Source organism: Microtus oregoni, unplaced genomic scaffold (genome assembly GCF_018167655.1).
Source record: "Microtus oregoni isolate MIOR12 unplaced genomic scaffold, Mior012 000002F_ref0000024, whole genome shotgun sequence".
NCBI classification, from domain to species: Eukaryota; Metazoa; Chordata; class Mammalia; order Rodentia; family Cricetidae; genus Microtus; species Microtus oregoni.
In genome coordinates, this window is record NW_024543061.1 from 56447737 (window position 1) to 56465597 (window position 17861).

The window sequence follows — 17861 nt, forward strand, 5'->3', positions numbered from 1 at the left end:
CCTGCTTTCAGTTTGTTCTCCCTAGAATTTGAGATCATCTAGGGAAGGAAAAAAGCCCAAGGGGAGAACAGGTCAGAGAGAAATGAGGTCTGTTCGAGCAGTGGCTAGCTCCGTCAGAAGAGGGTGAAGGACAGTTTCAAAAGCGCTTCCCTTATACTTGGGGGTTTTGTCATATTAATTTTGAATTATTATTTTATTTGATGTGTATGGGTATTTTGCCTACATGTATGTCTGTCCACCTTGTGCCTCGTGCCCACAGTGGCCCGAAGAGAGTGTTGTATCCCCTGGAACCGGAACAGGTGGTTGTGAGTGGCCGTGCAGGAACTGGGAATTTACCAAGTCCTCTGCAAGAGGAACACATGCTCTTAGTGGCTAAGCCATCTCTCCAGCCCCTGTTATATTTGTTTCTGTTTTGTTTTATTATTCTTGACAATCCAGAGGTTACTGTGCAGACAGATTTTCAACCATTTGGCTGCATCCACAGCCTTCCTGTGCAGACGTAAGACATGCTTGCTTACATCATCAGAACCTGTGTCTCCCTCTCCTACCTTCAGTACCCTCTCTGGTCCCTCTCTGGTCAGTCATTCTTTTCAGTCACATCAAAAAGTAAATGTGGCCGGGCGGTGGTGGCGCACGCCTTTAATCCCAGCACTCGGGAGGCAGAGGCAGGTGGATCTTTGTGAGTTCGAGACCAGCCTGGTATACAGAGCTAGTTCCAGGACAGGCTCCAAAGCCACAGAGAAACCCTGTCTCGAAAAAAAAAGAAAAAAAAAAGTAAATGTGTTCGGTTTAAATTAATTGATATAAAATGTTTTCTTTCGTCAGTGAATAAGGTTTTCCACTTTGATAGTAGCAGATTCTCAGCTTAAAAACAGAACTGTTGGAGAAAGTTAGTTGTAAAGAATGTTGTTGTTTTTTAAACCCAGTGCAATATAATTTTTTTCTTTTGTTTTTTGTTTGTTTGTTTGTTTTGTTTTGTTGTTATTTTGGTGTTTCGAGACAGGGTTTCTCTGTATGTAGCTTTGGAAGTCTGTCCCGGAACTAGCTCTTGTAGACCAGGCTGGCCTCAAACACAGAGATCCGCCTGCCTCTGCTGGGATCAAAGGTGTGTGCCACCACTGCCTGGCTTTAATTTTTTTTATTAATTTGGGAGTGTGCTACAGGGGGCTGAACCTAGGGTCTCTTACATGATAGACAGGTGGTTCTTCCATTGAACTGCATACTCTGTGATTTTATTAGTTTTGTAAATTTTTATTAATTTTTCAAGTTTTTATAATAATACTTAAAGGAAACTATACATCAGTTTTATTAGCCACAGTAAATTCATTATAGATAGAAATCTGCAGTACTATTTAAAGGTAGTAAACCTGAATGTGCTGTCCCAACTGCCATCGCATGCAGCATTCAGCACAAACTGCCTAAGAGAGGCTTGTCACTGGATCGGGATGGTCAGCCACATGGAAGCCCCTCTCCTGGACGGCCCTGTGGAGTGTGATGTACTTGGAGGCCAGGCGCGTTCTCGGGATCACGTACTTCTCTGTGAACGCCCTCTTGTCCAGCTGCTCTTTGCCTTCCATGGCAAGGACACAGTTAATGAAGGCGAGGGCGAAGCTGGAGCAGTTGTGATGGTCCTCTTCATACCTTGAGAAGAGAGGGAGCCCCAGTGAAGTGAGACAGCCAGCAATGCTCCCCAGGCTGGCCTTGAACCCCGCCCCAGGCTGGCCTTGAACCCCACCGCAGGCTGGCCTTGAACCCCGCCCCAGGCTGGCCTTGAACCCCACCGCAGGCTGGCCTTGAACCCCGCCCCAGGCTGGCCTTGAACCCCACCGCAGGCTGGCCTTGAACCCCACCGCAGGCTGGCCTTGAACCCCGCCCCAGGCTGGCCTTGAACCCCACCGCAGGCTGGCCTTGAACCCCACCGCAGGCTGGCCTTGAACCCCACCGCAGGCTGGCCTTGAACCCCGCCCCAGGCTGGCCTTGAACCCCACCGCAGGCTGGCCTTGAACCCCGCCCCAGGCTGGCCTTGAACCCCACCGCAGGCTGGCCTTGAACCCCGCCCCAGGCTGGCCTTGAACCCCGCCCCAGGCTGGCCTTGAACCCCGCCGCAGCAGAGGCCTCCGTGCTAGCCCTTGACAATGTGCTCGATGGTAAAGGCATCTACCAGCAAGCCTGACAATCTCCAGGTCTCACATAGAGGAGAGAACCAACTCTTCCAAGATGTCCTCTGAGCTCCACACACGTGCACACATTCAGGGGCACGCAAAATAAATGGATAAAATGCATTTCTTAAACATTTTTAAATGGAGACCAGGCACAGAGACTTACATCTTTTTCAAGACAAGGTTTCTCTATGTAACAGCCCTGGCTGTCCTGGAACTCCCTTTGTAGACCAGGCTGGCCTCAAATTTACAGAGATCCACCTGCCTCTGCCTCCCGAGTGCTGGGATTAAAGGCGTGCACCACCACCCAGCGAGACATCTTTAATCCCAGAACTGAGGAGGCAGAGGCGTGTAGATCTTTGTGAGTTGGAAACCAGCCTGATCTACAGAGTGAGTTCCAAGAGAGCCAAGGTTATGTAGAGAGACCCTGTCTCTAAAAATTAAATAAAAATTATGAAACATAATATGAATTTTAATGTATGTTTAAAAAGACATTCTCGCTGGGCAGTGGTAGCACATGCCTTTAATCCCAGCACTGGGGAGGCAGAGGCAGGCGGATCTCTGTTGAGTTCGAGGTCAGCCTGGTCTATAAGAGCTAGTTTCAGGACAGGCTCCAAAGCTACAGAGAAACCCTGTCTTGAAAAACATAAAATAAAATAAAATAAAATAAATACATTCTCATAGCTGGGCATAGTGACATTGTTCTTTAATCTCAGCACTCTGGAGGTTGAGGCAGAGGATGGTTATCCTGCAAGCCTCGGCTACACAGTGAGACCTTGTCTCGGGAAAAATAATAATTAAAAACATTTGCTAGAGGATGGCTCAGCAATTAAGAACCCTGTCTGATCTTCAGGAGGACCCAGGTTCAGGTCCCAGCACCACACAGCTGTTGATGACATCTGTAAGTCCAGCTCTAGGGGACCCGACCCCTCATCGTTCCTTTTCAGGCACGATGTGTCTGTGCTTATAGTGCACTTACACTCGGGTAAAACAGCCATATGCATTTAAAATAAACAAAAATTTTCAAATAAAATTTTATCTTAAAAATAGCCAGGTGGTGGTGGCACACGCCTTTAATCCCAGCACTCAGGAGGCAGAAGCAGGCAGATCTCTGTGAGTTCGAGGTCAGCCTGGTCTACAAGAGCTAGTTCCAGGACAGCTAGAACTATTACACAGAGAAACCCTATCTCAAAAAAAATAATAATAATAATGATAAATCGTAAAAATAGAAGCTTCCTCCCACATCCGTGAACTGACTAAGCAGACACAAAGTCCTCAGGACACTGTGACTGTAACAACAGCCATCGCTTCGCCCTCCAGCATTGGCCGCCCCACTCCCCAGAAAACTTCCAGGGCTCCAGACCCTTGTCTGTTGCTTTTCTAATGACTGTGGCTTCATCTGGGCTCTGAGGGACCTGTCCAGCCTCGCTCCTGTGGGAAGGCTGGTGACAGCAGGACACGAGGCTGCTCTCACCTCTCCAAGGAGTGAAAGGCACAGATTGGGCGGGAAGAAAGGCAGGCTAGAAACCCCAAGGCCCATCCCAAGAGCCCCACTTCCTCCAGCCAGGCCCCACTTGCCCAAGTTCCACAGCTCTCTCTCTCAAGATAGCACCACCATCTGGACAAGTATCCAAACACATGAACCTTGGAGGGACATTTTCTGGTAACTGGGTTTAACTGTTCTCACAGGTTGACAGTCTCAAGGCAGACGAACTGTACTTGACGTACCGCAGTAACCACAGAGCAATGAGGATGCCACTTTCATGACAGGTGGATGGCAGTGGCTCGCAGTCTTTCTGGACACCTACCTGTGAGGCAGCCAGGCCGGCGAAGTGGAGAAGTCTTCCAGGTACACATCCCACTGATCCATGAGTCCTAACATGCTGGGCTGCACTAGCGGGACGCTGAGACTCTGCTCCCATCCTGCCTCGTCGCGCTGCACACCGTCTGCGTTGTAATTATACACGACACCTGCAAACCCAAAGCAAAGGCACTCTGGCGGGTGCTCAGAAAGTGACAGCAGCCGTAGATCCTGTAATCTGAGTCACGCTTGTCTACAGCTATCAGACAAGTCCATTTGGGGCAGTGGTTCTCAGCCTTCCTAAGGCTGCGCCTCTTTAATACAGCTCCTCATGCTGTAGTGACCCTCAACCATAAAGTTATTTTGTTGCTACTTCATAACTGTAATTTTGCTACTGTTATAAAGCATAATGTAAATACCTGATGTTCAGTATATCCATGACCCCCAGTGGGGCGCAACCCACAGACTGAGAACCCTGATCTAGCGAGCTATAGAAGGTTTTTTTCTTTAAAACGTTTCTATTGTTGGGGTCAAACTCAGGGCCTCTTGAAAGCTAGGCAAGTGTCCCACCACTCTGTCTCCCGGGAGTAGCTCAGCGGCCTCTAAGCTAAATCCTGCCCACCAGCCATGGTGGGTCCTTTGCTTTTGACCCTGACTCAGGCTCAGGCTAGGCCAGTGCTCTGACACAGCCACCCCAGTCCAGCTTTCTAAAGCCAAAGGCTGCAGACCTCACCAGTCACATTTCATTCTTCAAGCCTAGAGTACAGGGACCCAGCATAGTGGGAGACTCAGCATAGTGGGGGACTCAGCGTAGTGGGGAGACCCAGCATAGAGGGGGCCCAGCATAGTGGGAAACTCAGTATAGTGGGAGTCCCAGCGTAGTGGGGGACCCAGCAGAGTGGGAGACTCAGGGTAGTGGGTTGTGAGAGTTGGGAATCAGAAGCCAATAGCAATCTGATTCAAACAGAAGAACTGAGATCTTGGTCAACTCAACTTTTTTTTTTTTTTTTTTTTTTTTTGAGACAGGGTTCCTCTGAAATAGTCCAGGCTGTCCTAGAACTCACTCTGTAGACCAGGCTGACCTCAAACTCACCGGGATCTGCCTGCCTCTGCCCCCCAAGTGCTGGGACTAAAGGTGTGTGCCATCACCGCCCGGCTCAACTCAACTTGTAACCATCTGTTCCTTTCTCTTTAAATCCAACACAGAAGTGTGCAGGTTTGTGACGCTCTGAGAAAACATTAGACCTTCCCAGGGGCCAGGGTATGGCTCAGCGGTGGCGTGGGTTGATCAAGCAAGAGGCCCTGCCTGAGTTTCATCCCAGCAACACTAAAGTGTCCTTAGTCTTCCAAATATACAGACTGTAAGGAGCGCTGGCTTGCCCGTCACACAACTTGCTTGGGTTGTAGTAGGAGATGCAAGGAAGGCAGACTGGTTTGCTGTTGCTGTGACATCATGCTGTCTGGAAACCCTCCTTTTCCCTTAATGGTGTTGTGGGGTTTTCTTAGGCTGGAAAAATGCAAGAAGTGCTCACCACGTGTGTTAGTGAGTCCAACGTGCAGGTCAGACTTTCCATCGTACTCCCTGAAACAGAGGGGTGTTGGTTTGGTAAGAAGTCTTGCCACATAGCCCAGGCTGTCCTGGAACTCAGGATCTTCCTGCCTCAGAGCCCAGGGCAGCTTCAACCGCAAGTGTGCCACTGTGCCTATTAACAAGCTCTTCGTGCCACGCTTGACTGTGAAGCATGGGCATTGAAAGAGCAGGGCATGCACCCCACCCCTGAGGCCTGCACCAGGCCTCGCCATTGGTTGTAGGCTGGCTAAAGAATACAGCAGAAGCAGGACTCAGGACCCACGCCCCCCAGTCTTATGGTGGAGGAACTTCCTATACCCCCCCCCCCCGGGAGTTCACTCACTACCCCACCAGCTAAAGTGGGTGAGAGGGTCCTGGAGACAGCTCAGAGACTCTCAGCCTTCTTCACCGCAGCTCAGTGCAGCCCGCAGCCACTGTACTCCCGGGACTGCTGTTTCTTACTGTTACTCTGTTGGCTTGCGGTTTTTCTGGTTTGGGTTGCTTAGTTCTGGGAGCAAACCCAGGACCTTACTTGTGTTCAGCACATGCCCCCTCTGTCCTACACACACCCTTAAAATTGTTCTTTTTAGTTTGTTTTTGTTTCAGACAAAGGCACACCACGTAGCCCAAGCTGGCCTTGAACCTGTAACCGAATATCAAATGTTTTGTTACAGAACATTAACAAAATAATAAACTTAGTGGTGGTGGCGAACTCACAGAGATCCACCTGCCTCTGCCTCCCAAGTGCTGGGATTAAAGGTGTGCGCCACTGCCTGGTTTTGTCACAAGTTTTGTGGGACTGAAGGCAGACTTGGAAACGTGGATGAAAGGGAAGAACTCGGTTTGGAGAGTCCGGTGGGAGGGGCTGCCATGGTTTCTGCAAACAGTATGCAACCAGTGTCCACACCTCTTTTCTCATTCTGCCCATGTCGGAAAGGACCATGCCCGTCAGTATTAGCATTTGCCAAAGAGTAAACAAGTTCTCATTAGAACAAGGGAAGAGAGTGGAGCATCAGACTTCTTTGCCAATGATGTCATAACCTTTCCTGAGGACATGAGTCTAGAAGGGACCCTGTCATTAGGAGTCTAAGGAAGCTAGTGCTGAGAGAATCAGAATTCAAGGCCACCCTGGGCTAAGTTACCGACAACTAAAAGTTAAGGAAGATTTTGAAACAGAACAGAGATGATGGAAGATGGAGACTTGGGTCTCCCCAAAGGAGTGAGGAGGCTCCAGGGAAGTTGAATATTTGAATAATATCAAATATATTTTTATTAAAAGATAATTGTATGAAATTAAAAATAACCTACTTATATATGGATTTTCCTGGTTCTTACTTAATATTGCAAGTTTTTAAGATTTATTTATGAGTACAGGCGTCTTGCCTGCATATGTGTGTGTGCAGTGCCCACAGAGGCCAGAGGAGAGATGAGAGTCGGATCCCCTGGGACTGGAGTTCCAGTGAGACACCATGGAGGTGCTGGGAGCTGAACTTGGGTCCTCTGGAAGAGTAGTCAGCATTCTTTCAACAGCAGAGCCATCTCTCCAGCCTTAACATTTGGCTCCTGCTGTTGAGTTTTCAGAGTTAACACTAAATTAACTTTGCACACTTCCAGGGGGAAAAAAAGTACACTGGTTTTTTTTTTTAATTGGAATTTTATTAATCTGCATGTTTTAACTCCTGGAAGAGCTGCATGTGTTGGCTCATGTCTGTGATCTTAGCACTCAAGACACTGCGGCTTGAGGATCGCATGTTCAAGGCCACCCCGGTCAACATCACAAGCTCCAGGCCAGTCTGTCACACAGCAAGGACCTATCTGCCTGGGGGAAAGCTAAGGGCAGAGGAGCTGCAAGTGCAGCTCAGCGCTGGGCACTGGCACAGCACACAGGTTGTGTGAGGCTTTGGGTTTGACTTCTAGCACTGTAAAGGGAAGAGGAAATAAAAAGAAGGAAAAGGGGAGGAACCCTTAGACCTCACTGTTAATTTCATCCACCTCCATTTAGAACTGTGTCTCGGGGATTGTACTTTGCTCTGCACACTGTACCTGCTTGTCACCTAAGTATGAGCTGTAAGCAGTGTTTCTCTGGTAACATTCACTTCCAGGTTACCCCAGTCAGTCGCTCAGCACACCCTTTTCCCTAAGATCAGGTATCTTCATACACCATGCACCGTCTTTCGCATACTACACAAAAGTGTACACAAAACCCAGGACCGTTCCAAGGCAGGCAAGCCATGCACCCTGACCCTGCATCACCCACTCCAATGGACAAACAGGCCCGCGGCTGAAGACTTGAGGACGAGAGTCTACCCTAAGCAACCCCCACACACTGCACAGCATGGCACATGTCCTTCAAAGCCGGTGTAAGGGCTGACACACAGCAGGAAACACATGTACAGTATAACTCATGCCACGGTACCTCAAGAACGTCCCTCTCGTGGGTTTGAGGAGGAAGGCGCATTTCTCTTGATGCCCATTGGAGAACGGGTCTGAGATGCTGACAGGTGCGTCCTCTATCCTGGTGGAGCCCACGTCCCCCTGGCACAGGGGGCAGCATTGGGGTACACTGAAACTGTAGATGGACCTCTCGCAGTGCCTGAACTTAATTAGAGGCTTTCCGGACCCTGCGAAGTGCATCCCTCTGATGCCTGGGCCACCAGCACACGTTTCTGGCGACTTCCTGTTCACAGTTGGTAAACACACACCACCTGTGTAATCTGATCGACGGTGACCTCATCATGGATGGAAGCTTCAAAAGCTAAACCAGGTAGATTAACCAGTAACTAGGCTCTAGCCGCCGGGCTCTTAAAGAGCTAGTGTTCATTTGAGCTGCCTTACCGAGTTTCTTTGTAGACGCTACACTTTCGCAGCCCCGCTTTCCCATGCAGCCTGCCTCGCCGTCCCTCAACCTTTGCCAGTGGGACCAACAGGAGGCCCATTGTCACTGCCTACCTGATGGAAGATAAATTGTTATAGTTCATTTCCAGTGTTCGGCGGCCTCAGAGGCCATCAGAGAGTCACCAGATAAACGAGGCACTTTTTCCCCTCTCCTCTAGCTGGCAGCCCGGGCTCATGAAACTCTGAACTCTGAAAGTAAGAAAATCACGGGCAGTATGCTGCCTGACTCAGCCCTCCTTCAGAAAGGGGGCAGTCTCAAACCCCAAATTATTCATTAGATAAGTCTTTGTGTCCTGAGCCAATTGAATGGGACTTTAGAGAGGAGGTAAGTCCTGATCTTAAGGAAAAGGGAGCAGGAATTCCTTGTGATTATGGGGACTTTAAAAACTACTGTTTTATGTCAAATCAGCAGGGGGCCATTTTTGCCTTTTCCCAATGCTAATGTCCTGTCTCCAGAATGGTATATTAAAATCTGCTTTGTTAGCTGGGAAGTGGTGGTGCACACCTTTAATGCTAGCACTGGGGAGGCAAAGGCAGGCAGCAGATCTCTGAGTTGAAGACCAGCATGGTCGGGAGCTGGAGAGATGGCTCAGTGGTTAAGAGCATTGCCTGCTCTTCCAAAGGTCCTGAGTTCAATTCCCAGCAACCATATGGTGGCTCACAACCATCTGTAATGAGGTCTGTTGCCCTCTTCTGGCCTGCAGGCATACACACAGATAGAATACTGTATACATAATAAATAAATAAATGTAAAAAGAAAAGAAAAGAAAAAAAAGACCAGTATGGTCTACAGAGTGAGTTCCAGGAAACACAGAGAAACCCTGGCTCAAAAAACAAAAACAAAACAAACTGCTTTGTTTTCACTAGTCTCTTGAATCTATTATCTTACTTCCTACACTTCCTTCCTTCCTCTCTTTCCCAGATAAACAGACTGTAATTGTTTCCCTAAAGGTGCTTTCCCCCAGACATATTCTTCTTACAATGTATATAAAAACAACAGCCAAACCAGTGCACATTAAATAGTAGTAAAAAATTTTAAATCTGTCGCAGAAGGAGGGGGGCTCCTGCTGAGCACCTAAGAGACCAGCAGTACAAAGTGCTCTCAAAGCCCCCAGCCAGGGTCCCAGCAGAGTGGCTGCTTGCTCTCAGCAGTCATCCTTAAGTACTTGAAATAGTTCAAGGGGGTTTTATTGTTGCTTTTCTTTCTTTTCTTTCCTTTAGCGTTTAGAGTAGCCAGGCCTGTCTTGTAGCAGGCAGAGCTATGAGACAGAGGAGGAAGGATGTAGGGACCCACGAATTGGCCTCGCTCCGCACACAGCATTCACTAGTAATGGGTGCAGTGGCACCTGGAAGGGTAAGGAAGGGAACTTGTTTCAGAGTTAGCCAAACTCTTCAGAGTTGTGTTCCTGGCTGTGTACAGAATGCTGCATCCTCATCAGACTCTATTGAGGTGTGCCAGCTACAAACGACCTGTGTGTCCTTTCACCAGCAGGGTGGGTGTGCCTGACTCCTGGTCGTGGAGCGGTCCCCTCACATAGCCTCCGGAGAGGGCTGGAGACACAGCCGAGGAAGGCAGAGTTGTCTTTAAAGAAGTTAGGCGGCTGAGGCCTGCTGTTCCTTCTCAAAGTCCCTGTGCTCAGCCCTGTTGTTTCAGCTTTGAAGCTTGACACCCACACAGAAAGTTTCTCTGGAGTGTCGGCAGCAGACGCTTGCCTGAGCAGACTCCTCTAACTTGCCTCTAGCTCTTTGTCAGTTTTCTCTAGAATGACGGGGGGGGGGGGGGGGGGGGGGGGGGGGGGGGGGGGTGTCTTTTTTTCTTTGTTTTCCGAGACAGGGTTAACAGTCCTAGATGTCCTGGAACTAACTCTTGTAGACCAGGCTGGCCTCAAACTCACGGGGATTCACCTGCCTCTGCCTCCCGAGTGCTAGGATTAAAGGCGTGTGCCACCACTGCCCCGCCCAGTTTGTTGTTGTTTGTTTGTTTGTTTGTTTTTGAGACAGGGTTTCTCTGTAGCTGTTGGTGCCTGTCCTGGAACTAGCTCTTGTAGACCAGACTGGCCTCAAACTCACAGAGATCTACCTGCCTCTGCCTCCGGAGTGCTGGAATTAAAGGCGTGCGCCACCACCACTGCCCGGGCCACGTTGTGGTTGTTATTTCTTGTTGTTTGCTCCCCAATGCCTTTACCTTCAGATTTCTGTGACCCGTCCTCTTCCACTGTGTGGTCTAGATTCTCCTCATCTTCATCTTCTGGACAGCTGCTCTCCTGGCAGGGGGCTGGAGTCTCTGTATGGGATGCTAAGGGAGGGGTAGAGTTTACACAGGGCAGGATCAAATGTCTTCGATGCTGCCAGCGAAGGGAATGTCAGCCTCCCTGCTCATGGCAAGTGCAGAGGTCACACAACTCCTCTGGCACTTCTCAGACCTTACTCAACTGGATGAGGTTGGCAGAGGATCGGCACAGCTTGCTTCTGTGGTAAAAGGAGAGGGCCACTATCTAAATCACTTACTGTGGGTCATGGTGAAGAAGATGTGTCTGGGCCGAGCCGTTTTCCTTCCCACAATAAACAGCTCATTTGAACTCAGTACAGAACTCTCTAGTCGATTATTCATATTTAGTTTTGTGTTTTCCCACTAGTCAGAGAGGCTCTTAGATTTGGGGGGGTGACCTTTTTTATTTTTATGTTTTCAGAGAAAAAAAAACCCACACAATTAATACTTTCAGGCTAGGGTCAGGGACGCTAGCTCGGTTGGTAGGGCCCTTGTAAATCCCCAACACGGAAACAGAGAAAAAGAGAAAGAAATGTTAACCCTATTTAAAAAAAAATGGGCTGAGGTAATGTGTCTTAATAAACTTTACTTAATGTGCCAGGGTTTTTTTTATAACATTTTTTATTGATATTTATTGATCTCTACATTTTTCTTTTTTTTTTTTTTTTTTTTTTTGGTTTTTCGAGACAGGGTTTCTCTGTGCTCTGCTCCCCTCCCTGCCTCTCCCCTTCCCCCTTCAATCCTCCCCCAAGGTCCCCATGCTCCCAATTCACTCAGGAGATCTTATCTTCTTCTACTTCCCACGTAGATTATATCTATGTATGTCTCTCTTAGTGTCCACATTGTAGTCTAAATTCTCTGGGATTATGGTTTGTAGGCTGGTTGTAGTATGAGGGCTAGCTTAACTCCCAAAATAAGAACAAAGAAATTGTATTAATTACTCTTCTTGGCCAACTCTCACATCCTGATCTAACCCATTTCTGTTAATCTGTGTATCACCACCAGGTCATGGCTTACTGGGAAAGATTCAGCGCCTCTGACCTAGCGATTTTATGGCGGCTCTCCCTGTCTGCCTTCCTCCTCCCAGCCTTCTGTTCTGTCTTTCTGCCTATCTAAGTTCTGCCCTATCAAAAAGCCAAGGCAGTTTCTTTATTTAACCAATGAAAGCAACACAAATACAGAAGGACCTCCTATATCAGGCTTGCTTTCTTTGCTTTATGTTTAAAAAACTACCTATGAGTGAGAATATGTGATAATTGTCTTCCTGGTCTGGGTTACCTCACTCAAAATAATGTTTTCTAGATCCATCCATTTTACTGCAAAATTCAAGATGTCGGTTTTTTTTTTGTTTGTTTGTTTGTTTTTTGCTGTGTAGTACTCCATTGTGTAAATATACCACATTTTCCTTATCTATTCTTCGGTCGAAGGGCATTTAGGTTGTTTCCAGGTTCTGGCTATGACAAACAATGCTGCTATGAACATAGCTGAGCACATGTCCTTATGTCACGATTGAGCATCCTTTGGATATATACCCAAAAGTGGTCTTGAGGAAGATTGTTTCCTAATCGCCACACTGACATCCAAAGTGGTTGTACCAGCTTGCATTCCCACCAGCAATGCAAAAGTGTTCCCTTTCCCCCACAATCTCTCCAGCATAAGTTGTCATCAGTGTTTTTGATTTTGGCCATTCTTACAGTTGTAAAATGGAATCTCAGAGTTGTTTTGATTTGCATTTCTTTGATGACTAAGGATGTTGAACATTTCCTTAAGTGTCTTTCAGCCATTTTAGATTCCTCTGTTTAGATTCCATTTTTTTATTGGATTATTTGTCCTTTTGGTGACCAATTTCTTAAGTTCTTTGCATATTTTGGAGATCAGACCTCTGTCTGATGTGGGTTAGTGAAGATCTTTTCCCATTCTATAGGCTGTCGTTTTGTCTTGTTGACCGTGTCCTTTGCTTTACAGAAGCTTTTCAGTTTCAGGAGGTCCTATTTATTAATTGTTTCTCTAATTGCATAGAACTGTAAGCTGAAATAAACTCTTTCCTCCCTCAAGATACTTGTGATCATACACGATTTTTGCATGCATGGAAAGGATCATTTACTTGAGCAAGGGCAACTTGCTAGTGGCTGCACCACCAAGGAATAAGAGGGAATAAGACTCCCCTCTCCCAGCAACCACTAACTGCTTAGAGCCCACTGTGAGGAGGGTGGATCCTTATGAGCCCTTCCCCATTTGTGATGGAATGCTGATGAGCCCAACCTTTTTTTCCTTCCAGAAAAAGTCTCACTATGAAGTCTTGGCTAGTCTGTGTAGACCAGGATGGTCTCAAACTCCCAGAGATCTAATTACCTCTGCCTCCAGATTAAAGGATTAGCATTAAAGGCGTGCACCACCGCACCTGGCCACAGGCCCAGTCTTGCGCAGACAGCCACGCCTGCTGTGTATTCATGTGTCTAATACTATGCGTGACAAGAAGATAGCATTTCTTCTTTTTTGTTTGTTTTTTCGAGACAGGGTTTCTCTGTAGCTTTGGAGCCTGTCCTGGAACTAGCTCTTGTAGACCAGGCTGGCCTCGACTTGCAAAGATCTGCCTGCCTCTGCCTCCCGAGTGCTGGGATTAAAGGCGTGCACCACCACTCTCCGGCAAGACAACATTTCTTAGCATTCCTCCCACCTCCAGCTTTTACATTCTTTCTGCCTTTCTTTCCATGATGTTCCCTGAGCCTTGATTGCAGGGTTGGTTGTTGACATAGATGTCTTATTTACATGTTTAATACACTGCACTACCTTTATACAAATGGAAAAAATAAATATAATGTTTCCAGGCCAATATACTGTTAACTTCTATGCAATGCCAATTTAACACAATAAATGGGGAGATAACTTTTTCAAAGCAGACAACACAACTATAGTTTGCAAGAATCAAAATTATGTGTGTGTGTGTGTTACATATTGCTTCAATTTTTTTTAAAGATTTTATTTATTTGTATACAGTGTTTTGTCTGTATGCTTGCTAGCCAGAAGAAGGCACCAGATCTTATTACAGATGGTTGTGAGCCACCATGTGGTTGTTGGGAATTGAACTCAGGACCTCTGGAAGAGCAGTCAGTGCTCTTAACCTCTGAGCCATCTCTCCAGCCCCCTATTGCTTCAATTTTTGTCTTCAGGTTTCTGCCTTGAGTTATGCATGTGTTTTCATAAACAGACCAGAGGGAGAGGGGCTATTTAAGATGGATATGATCAAAATACATAATGAAATTACTAAAAAAAATAAAATATTCTTATTAGAGGATGTCTCAGTGGTTTGGAGCACTGGCTTTTGCAGAGGTCCAAAAGTTCAGTTCCCAGCACCCGCATGGCAGCTCACAACCGGCTGAAACTCTAGTTCCAGGTAATCCAACTCCCTCATCTGGCTGAGCCACTGCCCCCACATGGTGCACAGCCATACATGCCGGCAAAAACACTCATACCATAAGATAAAAATAAATAATAAAACTACTTTTGAAAAAGTCTGTCTTGGAAGATGTGGCAGATGACTGGCAAGTCTAGGATGCCAGACACGCTCCGCCCCGTAGTCTTGAAACGTGAACCCGGAGGGCTAAGGAGTAAGGACCTTCCGGCTCCACGCCCCGGCGGAACTAATTGTGACGGCTAAGTTTCCGGCCGGCACCCTATAGGTGACGCACGCGCGGGGGTGGTGCGCGGTAGAGTGACGCAACTGCGCGGGCGGGCGGGGCCGGGCTCGGCCGCGGCGGTGGAGGCCCTGAGAGTTCAGTGCGACTTCAGCCCGTGTCCCCGCCGCCATGAGCACCAAACAGGTCACCTGCAGGTGAGTGCGCTGCGCCGCGGGGCCTTGGGCGCTGCCGGAGGGAGGTGAGGGGCCGAGCCCGACCGTGGCGGGCCATGTACAGCGGGGATAACACGCAGGAACCCGAAGGCCGCGGAGAGGCTGGAGCGGCCAGAGCATCTGCAGCGGCGGCTTGCAGAGAGTGAGCCGGGAGGGATTGCGGGGAAACCCGGGCCGGTCGCATTCCTTATCCTGAGATGATCGCTCATTTTGCGATGCAGGAAACCGAGACCACCGAGAGAAGTTAAAGCGAAACCCATTTAGGAGCAGAAAGACGACATTGATGGATGGCTTGTTAGACGAGGTGGAGAACCAGAAAGCTACTCTTGTGACTGCTATTTTGAAATTAAAATAGTTGGGTTGAGTAGCAACGTCGATACTCGGTGACGAGCTTGTGGCTGTTCTTGGGCTTTAGTCCTGTGGGTTTGCTTGCTTGGGAAGTACAGCTTGTAAGCATCCCGAATTCCAAGCTTTTTGAGTGCCGACATGGTACTACAAGTGGAAAATTCCACACCATAACATTTTGTTATATTAAAAACAAAAATTATCGGAAATACTGTTTAAAATTTTCAGGGTATGTGTATACGATGAATTCCATGTTTAGACTCTTGTGCTATCCGCAAGACATGTGAATAAAAATACTCTAAATTACAAAAAAAAAAAATTAAGACACGCCCGAGCATTTTTGAAGGAGGAGCTTCAGCTTACAAAAATTTCAGTTGGTTTCAATGAATTAAGAAATAGATGTGCCGGGCGTTGGTGGCACACGCCGTTAATCTCAGCACTTGAGGGGGCAGAGGCAGGCGGATCTCTGTAACTTCAAGGCCAGCTTGGTCCACGGTGTGCGTTCTAGCACTGGCGCCACAGCTACTGAGAAACCCTGTCTCGAAAAACAAACAAACAACAAAAAACAGAACGAAAAGAAGCAGAGATGTAGTTTGGTGTGATAAACATTTCATTTACTTCCCTTGTTGCCTCTCCTTACGACACCTTTATGAAGAGTTCTTTTTGAATTTTATATAAGGGTTAATTGAGCCAGATGCCCAGGGCCCAGGTGGCTTATGTTAAGTAGTTATCAGAAAATTGCAATTAGTGTCTGTGTGTTAGCTAGTTTTGTTTTCTTGACACGAGCCAGAGTCATTGGGGGAATTGATAAAATGCTCCTACCAGACTAGGCTGTAGTTCATTTTCATGATTGATGGGTGAGGGCCCAGCTCCCTATGGGTGGTGCCACCCCTGGACTTGTGGTCTTGGGTGTTTTAGGAAAGGCTGAGTGATCCAGTCAGCAGTGCCCCTCCAGGGCCTCATTGTTAGTTCCTGTCTGGAGTCCTTCATTGATTTCCTTTAACAGAGACTTTGAGACAGTCTGTCACGGCCTTGTGGATCATTGGTACTAGAATGTCTTTGTTGAGGGGGAATGTGCATGTATTCACACTTTATCTTTGCAGGAGGAAAATGTTCCTATCATAGTGTCCTACCTCTGATGTGGGCTACTTTAAAAATAACTTAGTGGGTTTTTGTTGTTTGGTTGGTTGGTTGGTTGGTTTTTTGAGACAGGGTTTCTCTGTGTAACAACCCTAGCTGTCCTGGAACTAGCTCTTGTAAGCCAGGCTGACCTCAAACTCACAGAGATCCACCTGCCTCTTCCTCCCAAGTGCTGGGATTAAAGGCTTGCACCCACGCCACCACCGCCTGGCCTTTTTGGTTCTTTTTGGTTGGTTGCTTTGGGGTTTTTTTTTTTTTGTTGTTGTTGTTGTTCATTTGTTTTTGTTGTTGTTTTCTGAGATAGAGTTTCTCTGTGTAACTTTAGAGCCTGTCCTGGAACTCGCTCCACAGACCAGGTCGGCCTTGAACTCAGAGATCCTCCTGCCTCTGCCTCCCAAGTGCAGTAACTAAAGGCATGTGCCACCACCTCCCGTTGAAAATTACTTACAAAATTGCTCGCTTATGGTTTTGACAATTGTTTGAGGCAGGGTCTCTATTGTAGCCTTGTCGGTCCTTGAACTTGCTGTGTAGATCAAGCTAGTCTTGAACTCAGATCTGCCAATCTCTGCCCTCCCTTGCTAGGATTAAAGGTGTGTACCACCACACCTGACTGCTTTATGGTTTAATTCCACCGCTTAGGCTTTCCTAAGATGTATGACTACAAAAATCTTTATATAATTCTTAAGTCAAGCCATTTTGATTTCTTTTTGGTGTTTTCTCTTTTGTATCTGGAGATAACCTGATCCGAAAGCTCTGTCTCATAAGTAAGAGGGTTCTAAGGGCTGTTTCTGGGAAAGAATAGTTTCTGTTGACGGGCTGACTGGTGTTCGCGGGCTTCTTTCTGCAGCCCTGTCAAGTCATACAGAACGTGGTGCTGTATCGGTTGCGCTCTACCTGACAAGAGCAGCTTAGTGAAGAAAGGGTATATTCATTCTGATCACAGGTCGAGGTTACAGTTCGTGATGAAGGGGGAGTCGTGTGATAGGAGGAGCATGAGAGAGTGGCTCACATCACACCCAGAGAGCAATGACTATTGGTGCTCATCTCACTCTTTTTTAATTCAGTCTTGACCCAGCCTGAGGAATGGCACCACCACATTTATGGTGGGTCTTCCCCCTCTGTTGGCCTAATCTGGATGATCCCTCACAGACATGGCCAGAGACTTGTCTCTCCAGTGATTTGCAGCCTGTGCTCTGTCTACTGGACAGTGAAACAACCTCAGGATTGTCAGGTTTTCCCTAAGCTCAGCTTCAGAGTGGTGCAGGTGTGATGGCTAGCATTGAGTCTCATAGCTCGTGCTCAATTAAAGGATATTTCAGAGCTTTTGTCTTTGTTTTTCTTTATTATTTTTTACATACCAATCTCAGTTAACCCTCCCTCCATCTCCTCCCACCACCTGCCCCCCACCACACCCCCCATCCACTCCTCAGAGAGGGTAAGCCCCCCCCCCAGGTCATCTAAGTCTGTCCCATCACCGTGTCCTTGAGGCAGGACCAAGGCCTTTCCCCCCCACCCCACCCCGTGCCTAGGCTGAGCAAGGTTATCGCTTTGTAGAGAATGGGCTCCACAAAGTCAGTTCATGCATTGGAGTTAGATCCTGGTCCCACTGCCAGTGACCCCATATGCTGCCCAAGCCACATCATTGTCACCTGTATTCAGGGAGCCTAGTTTGGTCCTATACAGGTTATCCAGTTGTCAGTCTGGAGTCAGTGATCTCCCACTAGCTCGGGGTCAGCTGGTTCTGTGGGTGTCCCCATCATGGTCTTGACCCCTTTGTTCATATTATCGCTCCTCCCTCAGTTCTATTGTACTCCGGGAGCTCGGTCCAGTAG

At 47.6% G+C, this 17861-nt stretch overlaps 2 protein-coding genes across 2 annotated transcripts in view; one reads left to right on the forward strand and one right to left on the reverse strand.

Annotated features, from left to right (window-relative positions):
* Positions 1 to 1236: 1236 nt before the first annotated feature.
* Mkrn2os (MKRN2 opposite strand) lies at positions 1237 to 8269 on the reverse strand. The gene is made up of 4 exons (XM_041642177.1): positions 7947 to 8269; positions 5493 to 5542; positions 3968 to 4130; positions 1237 to 1641 (listed from the first exon to the last, which is right to left on the reverse strand). Exons 1-4 carry the CDS (start codon positions 8162 to 8164, stop codon positions 1419 to 1421), a joined length of 654 nt encoding a protein of 217 aa, XP_041498111.1. The 5' UTR covers positions 8165 to 8269; the 3' UTR covers positions 1237 to 1418.
* A 6127-nt stretch (positions 8270 to 14396) lies between these two features.
* The window catches only part of Mkrn2 (makorin ring finger protein 2), a 35094-nt gene continuing 31629 nt past the window's right edge, over positions 14397 to 17861 (forward strand). The window contains exon 1 of the mRNA XM_041645198.1: positions 14397 to 14526. Within this exon, the coding sequence (XP_041501132.1) occupies positions 14501 to 14526 (26 nt within the window). The 5' untranslated portion in view covers positions 14397 to 14500. The remainder of the gene's footprint in view (positions 14527 to 17861) is intronic.